This window comes from Bos taurus, chromosome 17 (genome assembly GCF_002263795.3).
Source record: "Bos taurus isolate L1 Dominette 01449 registration number 42190680 breed Hereford chromosome 17, ARS-UCD2.0, whole genome shotgun sequence".
NCBI lineage: Eukaryota > Metazoa > Chordata > Mammalia > Artiodactyla > Bovidae > Bos > Bos taurus.
The window spans coordinates 65,262,471-65,280,892 of record NC_037344.1 but is presented as its reverse complement, the minus strand read 5'-3'; the positions used below and the strand labels follow the sequence as shown (position 1 = coordinate 65,280,892).

Below are 18,422 nucleotides of genomic sequence, written 5' to 3'. Positions count from 1 at the left end.
AGCATTACTTTACTAGCCTGTGAGATGAGTGCAATTGTGTGGTAGTTTGAGCATTCTTTGGCATTGCCTTTCTTTGGGATTGGAATGAAAACTGACCTTTTCCAGTCCTGTGGCCATTGCTGAGTTTTCCAAATTTGCTGGCATATTGAATGCAGCACTTTCACAGCATCATCTTTCAGGATTTGGAATAGCTCAACTGGAATTCCATCACCTCCACTAGCTTTGTTCGTAGTGATGCTTTCTAAGGCCCACTTGACTTCACATTCCAGGATGTCTGGCTCTAGGTCAGTGATCACACCATCGTGATTATCTGGGTCGTGAAGATCTTTTTTGTACAGTTCTTCTGTGTATTCTTGCCATCTCTTCTTAATATCTTCTGCTTCTGTTAGGTCCATACCATTTCTGTCCTTTATCGAGCCCATCTTTGCATGAAATGTTCCCTTGGTATCTCTGATTTTCTTGAAGAGATCTCTAGTCTTTCCCATTCTGTTGTTTTCCTCTATTCTTTGCATTGATTGCTGAGGAAGGCTTTCTTATCTCTCCTTGCTATTCTTTGGAACTCTGCATTCAGATGCTTATATCTTTCCTTTTCTCCTTTGCTTTTCGCTTCTCTTCTTTCCACAGCTATTTGTAAGGCCTCCTCAGACAGCCATTTTGCTTTTTTGCATTTCTTTTCCATGGGGATGGTCTTGATCCCTGTCTCCTATACAATGTCACGAACCTCATTCCATAGTTCATCAGGCACTCTATCTATCAGATCTAGGCCCTTAAATCTATTTCTCACTTCCACTCTATAATCATAGGGGATTTGATTTAGGTCATACCTGAATGGTCTAGTGAGGTTAGTATTTAAACCAGTGGTCTCTGAATAAAGCAGATTACTCTCCATAACATGGGTGGGCCCCATCCTATCAGCTGAAGGCTTTAGCTGAAAAAGACCGACCTCCCCAGAAGAAGGGGGAACTCAGGAAAGATACTGTCTTTGGGACTTGAACTGCGACACTGGCTCTTCCCCAGGTCTCCAGCCAGCCCACCTGGCCTGCAGATTTCAGAACTTGTCAGCCTCCGTAATCATGAAAGCCCGTTCCTTAAAATACATCCTTCTGTCTCTTTCTCTCTCTTTTCCAGTGTATACATCTTAATGGGCTATGTTTCTTTGGAGAACCCTGACTAGTACAATGCCTGTAAGATATACATAGATTAGATAGGCCTTATGTTTACCGAATAATTAACAATAATTATTTGGGGGAGGTACAATCTGTTTCAGCTTTTTCTAAAATTGAAGAATACACATCCAGAAAGCTCTCAGGTCACAAGTTCATTTTCCCCAAGTGAATACACTTGAGTCATCACCATCTGAATGACAACACTTTTTTTTTTTGAATGACAACACTTTTGAGTGTTTTACTTTTTACTTTCTTCTTTATGTATCTTTCTTTGTCCTCAGCATGGCTGTCATGAGAACACATCATTTGAACAAAAACGATGAAGTCAAACAAAAACTCTTGAAAGTTTTTAAAGGAAAGAGAGATCACACTTACGAAGACTTTGATGGCCACAGGAGAACCATCGTGTGAAGCATGTAACCGGAGAAGAAGCTGTGTGTAGTGTACGCTGTGGTCTTGACTACATTTAAAAACCACGGAGGGAGAAAAGCCCAGATTTCACATGGTCGTCTTTGAGTGGGTGGTGAAGGTGGGCGGTGGTGGTGTCAGATCTTGGCTGGTTTTCTTTCCTGCTTTATATTCATTTTATATTTTCTACAGTTCCTACAGTGAGTGTGTACGACTTTTATAATCAAACGCAAGTGCACACAAGACCTGACTTCTGTTGGTCTCAGACAGAGCTCCCAATCCCACGGTCCTGGAGGGCTTGGGGACATTGGTGATTTGGCTGGGGGTGGGGTGGGGGTCTGTGAGGAAGAAGAGGTCCCCTGGGCAGAAAGGGGTCTGAGTACCCCCCAAGCAAGCCTCCTGGTGGAGGCTCAGGACCAGGGGGCCCCTAGCCTGGGGGCCTCTCCAGCCCTCGAGAAATACTGGCACCCTTAGCTGACTCCAGGGCGATTCTGGCGTCCCCAGAGCAAGAGAGAGGCACCATCTCAGGACTTCCCTGGTGGTCCAGTGGTTACGACCCTGTGCTCCCAGTGCGAGGGGCCAGGGTCTGATCCTTGGTCAGGGAACTAAGATCCCACGTGCCACCTATTAGAGCTCACAAGCCGGGACTAAAGATCCCGTGTGCCACCACTAAGACCTGGAGCAGCCAAGTAAATAAATACTTTTCAGAAGAGAGAGAGGCACCGTCTCTGTCTCTGCCTGTCGCCCTCTCTCATCCTCTTGACCCCTGCTTCCCACAGCCCGCTCTGTGCTCCAATATCATGCACTGCCCACAGCACCCAGTTCTACCGGGCCTCTGGGCCTTTGCAAGTGACTCTGGCTACCTCTTGTGTCTCTCATGACCCAGCTCGGGCATCCCTTCTCTTGGAAGCCTTTCCCACACCCTTCCTCAAGTCTGGGTTCTGAACCCTTTTTCTGCCTTCCTCTATCACTAAGGGCAGATACAAAGGTAGACAGTAAGTAACTCTGACTTTGCAGGTTACAGGCTATCTGTGTCAAGGCGTCAAGCCGGCAGTTGCATAAGGAAGGCAGCTGTGGACAACCCTTCCATGATGGCTGTGTGCCAATAAAACTTTATTAACAAACACAACCCTTCCACGATGGCTGTGTGCCAATAAAACTTTATTAACAAACACAGACGGTGGGCTGAATTTGACCTGTGGGCTACAGCTGGCCAACCCCTGCTCTATCATGGCTCTTGTATGACAGTAACAGTACCATGAATAAGCCCTAACTTTTATGTGTCAGCCACACTCTCACCTCTCATCCTTCTCCATGCTAGAGGGCAGCACGCGACTGCCCAGCACCCCAGGCTGGAAGGGAGACTTGGGGGTCTTGGGCTGAGGGGCCCAGCCAGGGGTCTCGTTGGGACTGTCTGGCCTCTTGTACAGCTGAGCCTGGGGAGAGAAGACAGGGGTGAAGTCTATAAGCTGCCTTTGGCCTGGGGAAGGGCCCCATCCTACCTGACCGTGGAGGCCAGGTCTGTAGTCCAAGAGGCCACCCGTGACCATCGGGGTCAAACCACCATCAGAAACTCACATCACCACTCTGAGTGGTGTCCTCATCACAGGCCCCTCCAACCCCTCTAGTTTCCCGAGAACCCCACGATGGAGACAAGAGTTTATCTATGGCCAAGGACCAGGTCTTCTAAGCTCCTCGCTCATGTGAATGTGAATCAGTGGGGTTTCTGACCATCAGATTTGTGGGAGAAAAAGGCCATCATTTTTGGAGGACATGGAGGGAATGGGGTGGCTTGGAAGGGTGAGCCCAGACAGAATTCCTTTGGGGGCCGGGGCTATGATGGTGGCAGATGGCATTTGTCCCAAAGGGTAACACTGGCACAGCCCCCAGCCACAGTGGTTGTCACCACCACCACCAGCCTGGCAGCCTGTGCACTGGGCTCTGGACTCTACCGGGCGTAAGCTCCAGGATGAGCATTTCTGAGGTGGAGGCTGGCTTTCTGTATTTTATAGAGGAGTAGCCTAAAGGTCAAAGGTCGAAGAGTTTGCCCAGAGTCACATGGCTTTCCAAAGTGGGATCTGCCTGAGGTCTGCCCAGTGCCAACTCCGGAATTCATTTGAGAAAAAGCCCAACAGCCTCTGCAGGGCCTCTGCCCCCTCCTGTAAGCAGGGCCTGTTCCTGTCCCTGCCTCCGGCAAGGCAAGGAGGGAGAGAGGCGAGGAGGGAGGGAGGCGGGTGAGAAGCACGGGCCTGTGGTGCGCGCAGCTCTGGGCGCGAGGTCCGGTACCTTCAGTGCAGCCGGGTCCACGCCGGGAAACACAGGCATCCTCTGAGGTCTGCTGACGGGCGTCCTCTCAGCCCTGGGGGTCCTCTCCTCCTCGTCTGATTCTTCTTTCCTCGGGGATTTCTCCTCTGTTGCAAAGAAAGGGTACCGAAGTCAACGGCAGCCACCGCTCTGAGATTCCAGCTGTCTGTCTACAGAGCAAGTCCAACTCCCTAGCCAGGAATCACACTGTTCTCCGTGAACTGGCCCTGCCTTTCCAGAAAGATTCCTGCTAGTCCCGGCTTGGGCAAGGCTGAACTGCTTACAGAGACTCCTTGACATGCCCCAGCCTCGCCACACCCACAGAACGTTCTTTCCACATCTCTGACCCCTTGATCTCATTGCGATTTTCATCCGGAATACCTTTCCCTAGCTAATTCTTATCTGTTCTTTAAGATTCAGCTTACGTTTTGACATGAAATACAGACAAGAAAGCCCTTAGAGGAAAACCTATAGCCGTGAATAATGGATCAGAAACCCCAAAAGACTGGTAATAAATGAACTGGTCTTTCAACTCAAGAATCTAGATGAAAAGGCCAGCCAAGAAACCCGCAGAGAGGATAAGGGTGACTCCAATAATGATCAAAGCGGAAACACTGAAATCCTAAGGTTGTGTCTCAGTCCCTTGCAACCTGTGGACCCCAGTTAACAGAGCATCCGCAAAAAGCGTTCCTGCTTAGCTCCTAACCAGCTCGGTATAATGAGAAATCACGGTTTCCGGTGTTACTGTGTTCTGATGTCCTGCAGTCTTCAAAGTCAGAAGGCTGTTCCCAGGGTTTACTCTAACTCGTTCCTGCCAGCCAGTGCGCAGCTCGCGGAGGAGGAGACGGGGCGTACCCGTGGAGTCCCGGAACATCCACGCGCTGTCGGCCTCCTCCTCCCAGGCGGACCTGCCGTCCGGCTCGCTGGTGCGGCTGCGCCGGAGCGAGTGGGCGGTGGGAGCCCGGCGGCGGCTCCTCTTGCTGAGCTGCACCCGGGTCTTGAGGGCACTTGAGTCGAGCACTGAGGTTTGCTGTGGGGGTGGCGGGGAAGAAGAGGGAAAAGATGAAGCTCCGGAGACATAAAGGGAAGACACCACCCCCGGGAGGGGTGTGTGGCTGCGCTGATAGGCGCAAGATGCTATTCAAGGGGGCATGTGGACCAGCATTTCCGCATTCTCCTAGGAACCTGATGAAGGATACCACGTAGGCTGATTCTAAGAATCAAATGAACCCGGCGTGCCCCACGCAGTGCCTGGCACATTATGCAAACGCCGCCCCCCACCCCTGGTGACATCATCCGAGCAGGTGAGCTACAGCAGGACATTAACAGGAGCTCAATACACGTTTGTTTGTTGAATGAATAACTGAACACATCCTCTTAACTAAATCCTTACAGAGATCTTACTCCACACAGGGTCCACGAGCTGAGATTCTCAACGTGGTCCTTCCTATACCCACAGTAATTCAGGGGGCAGGTGGGAGCTGGTGGAGCAACCTTCTACACACCAGGCATTTGTTTTCAAGCAGCATGCTCTGAGCAGAAGCAGGGGGAGGGTCAGTGATGGTTTCCAAGATCACCACCTTTCCTGCTGGAAGGGGGTGCAGAAGACCACCCTGGTGAGCCCAGCAAGGAGGTGGGGCAGCTGTGGCTCAGTGATCCCCCAGGAGACAATAGTGAGAGATGGGAGCTTGGGGTTCATCTCCTGGTCAGTTCAATTCCTAGCTGTGTGACCTCAGGCAGGGGACTTACCCTCTCTGAGCTGAGGTGTCCCTATTTGTAAAAATGGAATGATACTAGTATCCCCTTCCTAGAGGGGCTGCAAGACTTCAGGGAGCCCAGGCACGGACAGCCCTGGTTCCAGCAGCGTCTGAGCCAGGCTCACAGCCGAGAGCTGCTCCTACAGGGGGCGTCCCTTTGCCCAGCCAGCGCAGGTCCTGGTGTGAAAGTTGGATTCTTCCTCTCAGGTCCACTTGGGAGAAATTCTGTCACCTGGGGCCTTTTAAGTTAGCAATGATGAGCTAATTTCAGTGACTCATTTCCCAGAACTGGTAAGTGACAGACTCCCCAGCGGGGGCGGGAAGAGGGTGTTGATGTCTGCAGAGCTGTTTCCCAAACCAGCCACGAGGGTGTCTGGTGCGGGGGCTGGTCGGGGGTGGCGGTAGCTAGGGAAAGATGAAAATCATAAAGGATCTGCCCTCCCTAAGAGGAGAGCATGCACCTCTGGTGGTCACCAAACAGAGTCTGTTTCTCAGACTCAGAGGAAGTGGGAAGGAGCCACAGCAACGCAGGGGCTGGCTTGAGGGGGACCTGGTTCCATTTCCCTGGGGCCCCCCTTGCAGCCTCAGACTGGTGCAGAACATCCTGAGTCATTAAAAAAAAAAACAAACGGAGATAGAGGACTGTTTTCAGCACTGCTCCCAGCTACCGACTCACATCGATAAAGGGGAAGTCGTCCACCTTCTTTGCGGGGCAGGCGTCCGGTGGGGGCGGCCCCTCCATCCCGTCAGTGGATTCCAGGTCTGTGCTGGACCGGTCCACGCTGGTGCTCCGCTGCTCCCTGGAACAGTCATGCTGGTCCCCGGCCGAGGTGACTTCCGTCTGGGAGGACAGCGAGGACAGGCGGCTGCTGGGGGGCTGCTTCCAAGCCGAGGCGGCACTGCTGTCCGGGGACGGGGACTCGGGGGCCAAGCTACGAGAATGGGAGGGAGCGAGGGAGGCGTGGTCAGGCAGGTTGCTTCTGAGACCTGAATGTCAAGGAAGGGACGCGCCAGAAGGCAGGATGTGGGGTGTGCTGTGTATGCCAGGAAACAAGAGACAGGACATCCCGGTGAGGAGAACCATCCTGGGCCTGGCCAGGTGCTGCCATGGTGCCTCTGGAAGACCTGGACAGGTGCGGAATGGGAGGAGCCACTCCCCCACTCGAGACCCTCTAACTCTGTGCTGCCCAGGAGGGGAGCCGCGGGTCACCTGTGGCCGCTGGGGCCTTGCAATGAGGTAAGTGAGGGCTGAGCTGGGCCAAGAGTACAGAGTACATGCTGATTCCTAACACTTGGAGTGAAAAAAATAAAAAAATAAAATACCACATTAATAACTTTATAGTGATTACATGTTACAAGGACAGTATTTATAAAGGGTCTATTGGGTTCAATGGGGCTTCCCAGCTGGTGCTAATCTGACTGCCAGTGCAGGAGACATGAGAGACATGGGTTGGTTCCCTGGGTGGGAAAGATCCCTGGGAGAAGGGCACAGCAACCCACTCCAGTATTCTTGTCCAGAGAATCCCATGGATAGAGGAGCCTGGCAGGCTGTGGTCTATAAGGCTGCACAGAGTTAGACACGACTGAAGCGATTTAGCACACACACTGGGTATTGGGTTCAATAGAATATACTGTTAAAATTAATTTCGCCAGGATTTCCCTGGTGGTCCAGTGGTTAAGACTTCGCCTTCCAGTACAAGGGGTGAAGAAGGTTTGACCCCTGGTTGGGGAGCTAAGATCCTGCATGCTGCATGGCCCCCCCCAAAAAAACCCACAGAAGTGATATTGAGACAAATTCAATCAAGACTTTATAAAAAATGGCCTTAAAAAAAAAGGAAAAAGAAAGACTTAAAAAAAAAGGGGAAAAAAATCTTAAAACAATTACTTTCGCCTGTTTGCCTTTTGCTGTGTTGATGCAGCCCCTAGAACACTGCAGCTATGCGCAGGTCTGGGTGTGCGCTTGTGCTGCGTTTCTGTCGGGCAGCGCTGATGGCGATAGACCATCACTGGCCATCACCTGCGGTGGGGCAGAGGTGGGGCATATCCTACACTGCTTCATTCATTCATTCATTCACTCCTCGACAAAGATTTACTGAGCGCCTACTAGGCGCCAGGCCCGGTGCGGAAAGCTGTATCTTTTCATCCTCCCCACAGGATAGGATTAACTCATGAAATTAAATATTAAACTTGCGAAAGATGAGGAAGCCGAGGCAGAAAGACGTTAAAAGGCTTGCCCAAAGGGGCAGACCTGACCCTAGAATCCAGGTCCATGACCCCCTCTCTCCTCCTGGAATTTCTGCCCACGATAATGTATTCCGAGTACCACTCAGATAATTGGAACCACAAAAGATAGAAGATTTATAAATAAATCAAGCCATTAAAATTAAATAGGCTCCCTGCTCCTCTCTTAAAAAGACCCCAAAGTCAAGAGCAGAGGAAAGACTCATCTTAAGGAAGGAGGGGGCCAGCACACCAGACAATACGTCCCTGATCGGAGGGTCGGCCCCAGAAGACCCCCGAACTTCACCCTTGGGCAGAGCTGTCAACCCAGGTGTGCTGGTGTCTCTCTCAGGGAGCACAGCCTGCTTTTTGTCAGCTCTCAACAGATTTCGTTACTTGGAATAAGCAGGACGCTGGGGCGTCGGGTAGGACTGAGGCAGAGCCACAAAAAATGAGGGAAATACCACCGACGGGGCAGCAGGTGGCGCTGCTGCTCAGGGCTGGGAGTAAAGCCGCGCCTGGGCCCTTTCTGGGAGGAGGAGCTGCAGTACCTCCGAGAGACACGAGGGGGCAAGCGATACCAGGACACGGGGGCGGGGGCGGGGGCGGGGGCGGGGGCAGGTGGAGATGCCAGTGGCCGGGTTTCCCCTTCTCCCTGTAAGAGCTGGGAAGATAGAGGCCCAGAGGAGAGGGGCCTCCCAGGGTCAGACAGTGACAGCAAAACCAGGACCCAGGCTTCCAGACTCGCAGTTCTGTGCTCCTGCAGGAACATTCTAGTGAAATTTAAGTAAGCTCATTAACTAACCGTATATCACAGCTTAGGAAAGAAAACGAAACGCCCTTCATGTGTACTATTAGAAACCTGTGCTTCCCTTTTTCTTTTCTTGTGTGTTTACTTGCTCAGTCGTGTCCAACTCTCTGTGACCCAATGGACTGTAGCCCGCCAGGCTCCTCTGTCCTTGGGGATTCTCCAGGCAAGGATACTGGAGTAGGTTGCCATGCCCTCCTCCAGGGGATCTTCCCAAGCCAGGGATCGAACCCAGGTCTCCTGTATTGCAGGCAGATTCTTTACTCTCTGAGCCACCAGGGAACCCCATGAATACTGGAGTGAGCAGCCTATCCCTTCTCCAGATGAACTTCCTGACGCAGGAATCAAACCATGATCTCCTGTGTTGCGGCAGATTCTTTACCGGCTCAGCTACCAGAGAAGCCCACCCATTTCTAATTTCACTGACCTCCCCCCAACTTGGGTACCGATGACAGCTATGGGACATAAGTCAGTGGAGGGGTGTGGCCACTCCTGACTGGGGTAGGGAGCAGGGGAAGGAGCTGGGAGACCTGGGTCTGAGCCCAGCTCAGCCATGGACACCCCATATCCGGGTCTGAGTCCATCTGAGCCATGGACACGCCATATCCCTGGGCACAATACCCACAGGTGAGGAAACTGAGACACACAGCGACACGGCCAGTAAGTGGCCACACTGGGGTTGACACAGATCTCCCTGGCTTTACGATGCCGTGCGATCCTGCAGCCCTCGGGTGGGGAAGCTGAACTGAGAACATGGCAAGCCCACCCTTGGTGTCCACAAAGCTGCTACTGCGTTTGATCCCGCCCAAGGGCAAGAAGAAAAACTGCATGTTTAAAACAAAGAACAGGTATGATGAACAAATGCAAAGCATCGAACTCCTCCTCCTGCGCCTAAGTGCCGGGAGAGACGCCAGCTGCGAACACAAGGTGCCCTCCCGCCCACCCCAAGTCTCAGTCTTCATCTCTGCAAGGTGGGACCGCAGAATTAGACGTTCTGCTTCAGAGCTTACAACAGTGCTCGGCCTGTCCGCTTAATACATCTTGGCTGTTTTTATAAGCATCATTCCCTTTCTACATGGCCTTCCCAGGTGGCTCAGTGGGTTAAGGATTCACCTGCAATACACCTTCCCAGAGAGGGAAGATCCCCTGGAAGAGGCCAAGGCGACCCACTCCAGTGTTCTTGCCTGGAGAATCCCATGGACAGAGGAGCCTGGCGGGCCACAGTTCCATGGGGTCGCACAGAGTCGGACGCAACTGAGTGACTAAGCACACACACGCACCCTTTCTACAGAAGAGGAGTTCGTGAAATCTGCAAATAAAGCTAAATGACCCAGGCCCCCACAGCCAGCCAGAACGGAGCTGGAATTCAGGCCTGCCCGCCTCCTGAATCCAGGTGATGCTGGGTAACCTTCAGGCTTCTGCACAGTCATTACAACATTCCCTCCCAGCCGGGCGGACACCTGAGGGGCCCTCCACGCCACTAATAGTGATGATCCTAAATGCTGACATAGCTTATGAAGCAGTATGTGTAATATGTTTCTCTGTTTATAAACACACAATATATATACATAGAAAAAAAAGTCTAGAAAGACAACCAAAACACCAATGAAAGTGATACCTGTGTCCTGACATTACAGTTGGTTTTCATTTTCTTTGCAATTTTTTTTTTTATGGTGGTGAAACATGTAATATGAAATTTGCCAAAAAAAAAAAAAAAGAAATTTGCCAGTAGGGGCATTTAGTGCATTCATAATGCTGTGGGCTTCCCTTGAAGCTCAGCTGGTAAAGAATCTGCCTGCAATGCGGGTGACCTGGGTTTGATCCCTGGGTTGGGAAGATTCCCTGGAGAAAGGAAAGGCTACCCACCCCAGGCCCAGTATTCTGGCCTGGAGAATTCCACAGACTGTATAGTCCATGAGGTTGCAAAGAGTCAGACATGACTGAGCGACTTCCACTTTCCTTTTTAATGCTCTGTGATCATCACCACTCTGGTTTAAGAACATCTTCATCCGCCCAGGAGGAAATCTGGTCTCCTCTGTCCCTGTGGATTTGCCTATTCTGGATATTTCCTATATCATTTTAAAATCTTTTTTTTTTTGTACTTTCTAAACTTCTGTTTTATAAAAAGAATGGGTTGCTCTTATTGTACAACAACCTGTTACAGACAAAACAGGTTCTCCCTAGTAACGGAGAAATCAGGAGGCAGATGGGGCCCTGACTCCCCCTGAGAGGTCCTGCCCCACACCGCTCACCTCTCCCCGCTCTGCCGCTGGTCCGGCCACGTCCCATACTGACTGTCGGTTTCCTGCACGAGGGTGTCGGTGTCCTTGGCCTCGGGGGTCCGCCTGGAGAAACACTGCTTCAGCTGATCCTGCAAGGACAAGCCAGAGGTTTCTATCAGGGGCAAATGCTCAGAACCTGGTCCAGTTGATAAACCTATTTATCAGCCTATCCAGCTGATAAATCATGCTGCATCGCCCCCTGCTCAAACCCACCCAGGCTCCCTACTGCTCTCAGAGACGGGTCCAAACGTCTGCGCTGAGAACTAGAGTGACCAGCCGTCCAGGTCTGCCCAAGACGTCGCAGGAGGCAAGGCTGTTGGAGCCGAAGCCGGGCAAACTGGGGTGAAGGGGGGTCACTCTCCCGGGTCCTGTGTGGGTACCCCCTGCCCCTGGCCAAACTTCTCTCCATCTTCAGTGCTCCCAGGACTTATCAGCCGCGCTCCCGGTGCAGGGGGGCTAGGGTTCGATCCTTGGTCAGGGAACTAGATCCTGAATACTGCAACCAAGTGTTCGCATGCCATAACTAAAGATCTTGCATGCTGTAACTAAGACCCAGGGCAGCTAAACAAACAAACAAAAAAACCCCAAGAGACGGGGATCTCTGAGTGATGAGTGAGGGAGCAAGGGCCCCTGGAAATCGGAACAGCAAGCTTCCAAGGCTGCTGAGCGTGGAATCAGGGCAGGAGGCAGGGGAACACTTCCTGACCTCCTTTGGCAGGCTCTGGGAGGCAGGCTGGGGGTGGAGGAGTATATGTGCTCAGCAAAAACACATGGGCCTCCGCGTGTCCCCATTTGAGGGCCTTCCTGCAGAGCTTTAAGACTCATGCTCAGGGATGTGGAATCCCTGAAGGCAGGGAGGGAGGTCTGCTGCCCGCACTGCTAAAGCCAGACTCGGGATTCTGGAAGGCAGCGTCCCCACTCCCCCGCCACTCTCACCCCCATGTCGTGTCAACCTCCAAGCCCTTCAAAGTCTCCCTCGGGAACATTCCGTCCAACCCCGGCCAGCTCTGGGGCTCCCCTGCCTCCTTCACCTCTGATCCCCTCTCAGACATTCTTTTCCCGTAACAATTCCCAAGGCTGAACTCAAAGCCTGCAGGGTCCTTGCTCAAAACCCTTCCATGGCTCCCCAGAGTCAAGTCCAAACACCGGAAGGATGGCTTGCGGGACCTTCACTGGTGGGGCTCTTTCTCCACTGTCTGCTGTCCCTCTCCCAACCCCAGATCCTCCCAACCCCTCTTCCTGGCTGCTCCAGCCCTCCTTCACCTCGGGACCTGCTGAAGCAGCCACCACCTCTTGGCTCTCATTCAGATTTCAGCTTCAGCTTCGTTGGCTCTTCCTCCAGGAAGCCTTCCCTGAACTCCCCCTCACCCAAGGCTGGCTCAGGAGCCCCCAGCTCCCATTCCCTAGACTTCAGGTCTCTACACCTATGTTGTCCAACACAATAGCCACACGTGGCTATTTACATTAATTAAAATTTGAGAACTACAAAGAATCCAGTTCTTCAGTGGCTCTAACTACATTTCAAGGGCTCCACAGCCACATGTGGCTACCGTGTTGAGCAGCAGGGATAGAGTGCATGTCCGTCATGGCAGAACGTTTCCCGTGAAGAGCACGGCTGTAGAACATCCCATAATACATTCATTATAATTGGCCTGTTTCTTTTCATTCTCCCTTGGACAAGTACTATCTCTGGAGCCAGGATGCCTGGATTTGAAGCCAGGCTCCATCGCATGGTGGCTGTGTGACCTTGGGCAGGTTACTTAACCTCTCTCGACCTTAGTGTCTGGACAAAGCAGATGTTAAGTATCTGGTTGAATGCCATCTGGTTCACCACGTCTTAACACTGAACCCCCAAATCTGGAGTACTCCCGGGGCTGGGGTCATCTAAGGGAATTCATCTTGTCAGTGAGCAAGCAGCCTGTCTGTCAGCACTTCCTTCTGTCCTGCTGGTCAGCTTGTGCACAGTATTCGTGTCTCACTGTGACAGACCCTGGCGGTCCTTCAAGTCAGCAATCCTTGATCTTCACTCTCAGGGCCACAAGGCCTCAACAAGACCACAGAAAGGGTCCAAAACTCTCTAGAACTTGCTGAAAGTCAGGTTTTTAAAATTAGCTTTAAGGTAGGGTGTTTTTCCAAATCAGCTTTGCCTCACAGGCTGCCATAAAAACCCCCACTGCCTGCAGGGGAGTACGTATCTACAAGGCGGTCTGAAAATACAGGATGGCTAAAGAGAAGAGTTGTCTGAGGAAACACATGCGTCCAAATTAGCTCCCCCCATCCGTTCGGCATGTACTCCTGATGGATAGCAAACAGCCACAATCCAAATTTTAGCTGCCATTTGCCACACGAGGTCATCACAACGTAACATTTAGATCTCCAAGGACTCCTCTGAGTCCATCTGGTTGGCCTTTTCAGATGAGAAACTTTTTCAGATGATAAAGTCAGAGGCATAGGCTGCTTGCGGTGAGCCTGGAACCCAGGTTTGGGCTTCTTCCGCACACACACACCCGCCCCAGCCTTTTCCTTCAAGAGGCTCACGTGAGGAAATGCATGTTAAAATGCTCTAAGAAGGCGAACTTGACGAGATTAAAAACGAGAACTTGGCGAAGTTTAAAAACCACCTGCATGGGGCCTGCCCTGGTGCTCCACTGGTCAAGATTCCACGCCTTCCGCTGCAGGGTGCGGGTTCGGTCCTTAATGAGGGAACTGAAATCCCACATGCAGTGAGGCACGGCAAAATGATAATAATGATAATTAACAAGATAAAAACCACTCACTCGGACTAGGTCGCCAAGCCCCCGAGCTGGTGGTAGGTGGAAATTCTGGGCCCTTGTCTTACGGACAAACACGACTGCCCCAGCCCAGGACAGATGATGGACAGATTTCTAACACCCAGGCTGGGGAGACCAGCCTAACAGACGCCTTTGAGGGCTGTGTTTAAACAAGCGGTAACACATGTCCTGAAATTTAAAACGTGTACACCCTTGACTCAGCCAGTTTAGTTCCAGAAATTTATCTCAAGAGAATCATCAGACATGCTCGCTAAGATCTGTGAACATGGATGCTCCCCCACGGGAGCACAAAGATTGCAAAATATTGCAAATACTGGAATCGTCCTAAACATCCAACAAGACAGGGATCAGTGAAATATCAGTTCAGCTCAGTCGCTCAGCTGTGTCTGACTCTTTCGACCCCCTGGACTACAGCACGCCAGGCTTCCCTGTCCATGACCAACTCCCAGAGCTTGCTCAGACTCATGTCCAGCGAGCTGGTGATGCCATCCAACCACCTCATCCTCTGTCGTTCCCTTCTCCTTCCACCTTCAGTCCTTCCCAGCATCAGGGTCTCTTTGGTGATCTCTTCATTCTTTCTGGAGTCATTTGTCCACTCCTCTCCAGTAGCATACGGGGCACCTGCCCACCTGAGGAGTTCATCAGTGAAATACAAGGATGAAATATCCATGTGGCGGAATAAGCACAGCCAAGGAGAAGGATGCTCAGAAAGACTACTGAGTATCACAGAAAGCTGTCTGACTTATCCGAGCAAACAATCGTATTTTTTTCCCCCAAAGTCAGATCCCCTTATTACATGTAAGTGAAAAAGCAGCGCACGTGTTGTGATACCAGCTTTGTGAGGACAGATGTATAAATGTGTGTGAGAATAGGAAAGGAGATCTCTGGAAGTTTTCAGAGAAAACTGTTACCAGTGATACTACCTGTAGTGAGGAAATGGGCTTTTTTTTTTTTTTTTTTTGCCACACCACCGTGCAGCGTGTGAGATCTTAGCTCTCCGTTCAGGGATTAAACCCGTGCCCCATCCGGCCACAGTGGAAGCATGGAGTCTCAATCACCAGGGAAGTCCCTGTCTCTCTATTATTGATGATGACTTTATTTAGGATCCACACTTGTGATTCTGGATCCCAGTATCAGCAGATGATAAAATTCAATAAAATTCATTAAACCATTCCTGCAACTCTATCATATGGTACACATCCCCATTTAAGAACAAATCAGAAGAGGGCTCTTCATTTGTTCATCTCTACCAGAGCCCAGCAAACTCTTCTTATCAAGGGCCAGATAATAAATATTTGGCGCTTTGTGGGCCACAGGGTCTCTGTCTCAGCTTCAGCTTTGCTGTCGTTACCATGTCAGCAGCACAGATGATGTCTGTGTTCCAATAAAACTTTATTTACAAAACAGGTGGCTGGGGACTTCCCTGGTGGTCTAGTGGCTAATACTGCAAGCTCCCAATGCAGGGGGCCAGGTTTCCATCTCTGGTCTGGGAACTAGATCCCACATGCTGCAACTAAGACCCGGCACAGTCAAATAAATAAATATTAAAAAAAAAAAAAAAAAAACCCAGGTGGCTGACTGCTCCCTGATACCCTTTAGACTGTTGGCTGCATGAAAACGGGGACTCTTTCACCCACTGCTGCACCCAGCATTTAGAACCACACCGGGCCTGGAGTACTTGTTGACTAAATATTTGCTGGAAGAATATGTTTCTGAAAATAACTTTTTTCGCACGGAACAGGTGTGAGCTCCTTAAGCAGAAAAGGCTGTGTCGTTAGGGAGGGGGTGACGGTAAGGGAAAACATGACCCCTGCATGTATTTGGGGGTGTCTGACACATCCGTCTAGGAAAGGAGCCTGAGTCAGGGAGGTGCTGGGTGGCCCGCAGCTGACGGGGCAAATCCGAGCAATTTCCCTCCCCCTCTGCAACTGGACACTGTCAGCTGTGCAGGGTGCCCCAGGGCCACGGGGCCACGCTGTCGAGGGTGACACTGGCTCAGTGCCCCCAGGGCCTGGCGGCACCTCCCTGCCTTGTGCCCGGATCAGACCTGCACCACGGCTGAGCGGTAACAGCAACAACGTTGAGGGCTGACACTACGGTCAGCACGGCTGAATACCCCAGCCTTTCACTCTGTCGTCGCAGGCTCCTCAACAGGAAGCCTAGGGACTTGCGGGAACTCTCATTTCACAGCAGAGGGGACTGAGGCCCAGAGAGGGGACCTGACACGCCCCAGGCCACACAGAAGGTGGGTGGAGCTGGGGTTCGGGTCTGCCTGACACTCAGGCCCTAAAGTGCTCCCCCAAACTGCTGCATTCTCCCAGCTCTGGCTCGATATGGAGAGCTCCGTGGGGCCTTCAGTGATCATTTCACAGATGGGAAAACCAAGGGCAAAGGATGCCAGGCTAGGCCGAGAATCCAGGTGTCCTGAGTCCCTGGCCTGTGCCTGGTCACCACAGGGCAGTCTAAGCTGCACCCAGGTGGGGTCTCAGGCCCAGGGAGGGGAGAAGGAGGCAGGCGGCAGGCTGAGGTTGGGCCAAGTCCCCCAGGGGTCTCCTGTCTACCTGGACCCCCAACTCCAGGCTCTTATCTACTTTTTTTTGTCTCACCACAAAGCATGTGGGGTCTTAGCCCCCTGATCAAGGATTGAACCCGTACCCGATGCATTGGAAGCGCAGAGTTTTAACCACTAGACCAGCAGGGAAGCCGCCTGAGCTCTTATCTTAAAACCCTGGCTGCCCCACTATGGCTGCGGGGCCCAGTGTCCACCTTCTCACCCCTCCTTTGTGCTGCAGCCACACTCGGGCACCGTCACAGCCCAGGCCTGCTGCCCAACTCTTCGCCTGGCCAAGGGCAGCGAGTGGCAGCCCCTGGGAGCAGCTTCCCCGGCCGAGCCTAGGTCTTGTCCTGGTCCCGCCAAGCCCGAGCCTTGGCCGGGGGTTCTTAGCACTTGGATGGGTCCTTGGGTACCTGTTCCTCCCAATGCACACGACCTCCAAGAGGAGACCTGCGTCTTGCCACATTGGCTTCTCGGTGCTTAGTCACAGGACGTGGCACAGAGCACGTGCTCACTGAAGGGGAAAGAAGGAAGGAGGGTGGGGAGGAATGGGGAAAAACGAGGAGAAGGAGAGCAAGGTAAGGCAGTCGGGTCAGAAGGAAATGGGCAGGAAGGGGGCGGCACAGAGCCCTCAACTCCTGATGCCGGCAGCAAACCCCGCGTGGCGTCCCTCCCTGGGGACTTGGATCCCAGCTAGGAGGTGTCGGCACAACTGATGGCTTCTGGGAGCCCACAGTGTCCCCCCACCCCCAGCGGCTTGGAGGTGGTGCTTCCCGGGGGAGTATCGGTTTCTGACCCCTCTCAGCGTGCTCTGGGAACAGTTACGCAGTCTGGCCAGGTGTGGCTAGGTGTGGCCAGGTGTAGGCAGGTATAGCCAGGTGTGGCCAGGTGTGGCACACTGTGGTGGCCTGGATGGGGGTTACAGCCAAGACAGAGAGAGAGCAAGACAGAAACCGAGAGAACACAACCGGGACCATGAAACACGTGGACACGGGCACAGAGAGGGAGGCTCCGATGAGTTGGAGGTGGCGCAGGCTCTGAGACTGGCAGGTGGGAGGCAAACTCTGCCTTTTGGTAGCTGTGAGCAAATCTCTCAAACCTCGATTTTCCCGTCTGTAAAATGGGGGTGGGGGTGTTGGGAGAACCTTATAAAATGTCCAGTGAGAGCTGCACACGCCAGGCACGTGAGAAGGACCAAACAAATTCCAGTTGAGATGATGGTGATGACAACAATAAATAACACCCACTGTTGAGTTCCCCAAAGCGTCGGGTCAGCAGTCTAACGAGGTGCTACGACACCCTAAGGAGGCCTGACTGCTCCATCACGCAGATGAGAGCAAAGGGGTTGTCTTCCCCGGCTCCCTCACTGTCTCCCCTGACCCCGACATGAGCCAGCTGCTCTCCTGCGTCCCGCAGTGAGCCAGGCGCGGGCTCTTCCAGCACACCCGCCCTCCCCAGGGCCGAGCTGGGTGGGCAGGCTGCAGAACGACAGGTCTGGCAGAGACACGCTGTCTCCACGGGACAAGTGTGTCACCGGAAGTGCAGGAAGGTGTGCTGGCAGCAGGCCCTCAGGAGGCGTGCCTGGTTACGGCACGGAGGGCCCTGCTGGCCGCCAGGGAGTGGGGGTGCTTCCTGGCGCCCCCCACCGCATCCACCTCCGAGTCTATAAACAGAAAGAACAGCTGAGCTGGGGGGCCCGGGCTCCTGCTGGCCTTGGGGTTGGGGGCTCCCAGACTCCGGAAGCCTGATGGGCACCCTGCGCTCTGGGTGTCGGAGGTGAGTAAGGAGACGATGCAAGAAGTGATGACTGGGAACACACATAAGGAGCACCCACTGCGCGCCCGGCACCAAGTCAGGTTCCTTAAGTGCGCAGTCCAATTAAAGCCCCGAGTTGACGCTTTAACATGCTCGTTTCACAGGTGGACAGGGACAACGGGAAAGGACGCTGATACTGCCCGCTCTGTGTGCCCAGCTGCCGCGACTCATCCTCCCAACAAGCCTAAGAGGCAGGGTTTCTAAGAGGTAGCCCCACTTTGCAGATGGGAAGACTGAGGCCCAGGGAGGTGAAGCCACTTGCCCAGGGTCTCAGGACTGGGTGAAGGAGCCCGATTCAAACCCAGGTGGCTCCAAG

General features: G+C 52.7%; 1 protein-coding gene across 11 annotated transcripts in view; it reads right to left on the bottom strand.

Annotated features, from left to right (window-relative positions):
- KIAA1671 overlaps positions 1 to 18,422 on the bottom strand; it is a 184,762-nt gene that overhangs the window by 7,785 nt on the left and 158,555 nt on the right. For all 11 annotated transcript variants that reach the window (XM_059876412.1, XM_059876414.1, XM_015475564.3 and 8 more), the window contains 5 exons: positions 10,916 to 11,034; positions 6,312 to 6,567; positions 4,734 to 4,908; positions 3,861 to 3,985; positions 2,874 to 3,010 (listed from right to left, as the gene is read on the bottom strand). In XM_059876412.1, the coding sequence (XP_059732395.1) occupies positions 2,874 to 3,010; positions 3,861 to 3,985; positions 4,734 to 4,908; positions 6,312 to 6,567; positions 10,916 to 11,034 (812 nt within the window). The remainder of the gene's footprint in view (positions 1 to 2,873; positions 3,011 to 3,860; positions 3,986 to 4,733; positions 4,909 to 6,311; positions 6,568 to 10,915; positions 11,035 to 18,422) is intronic.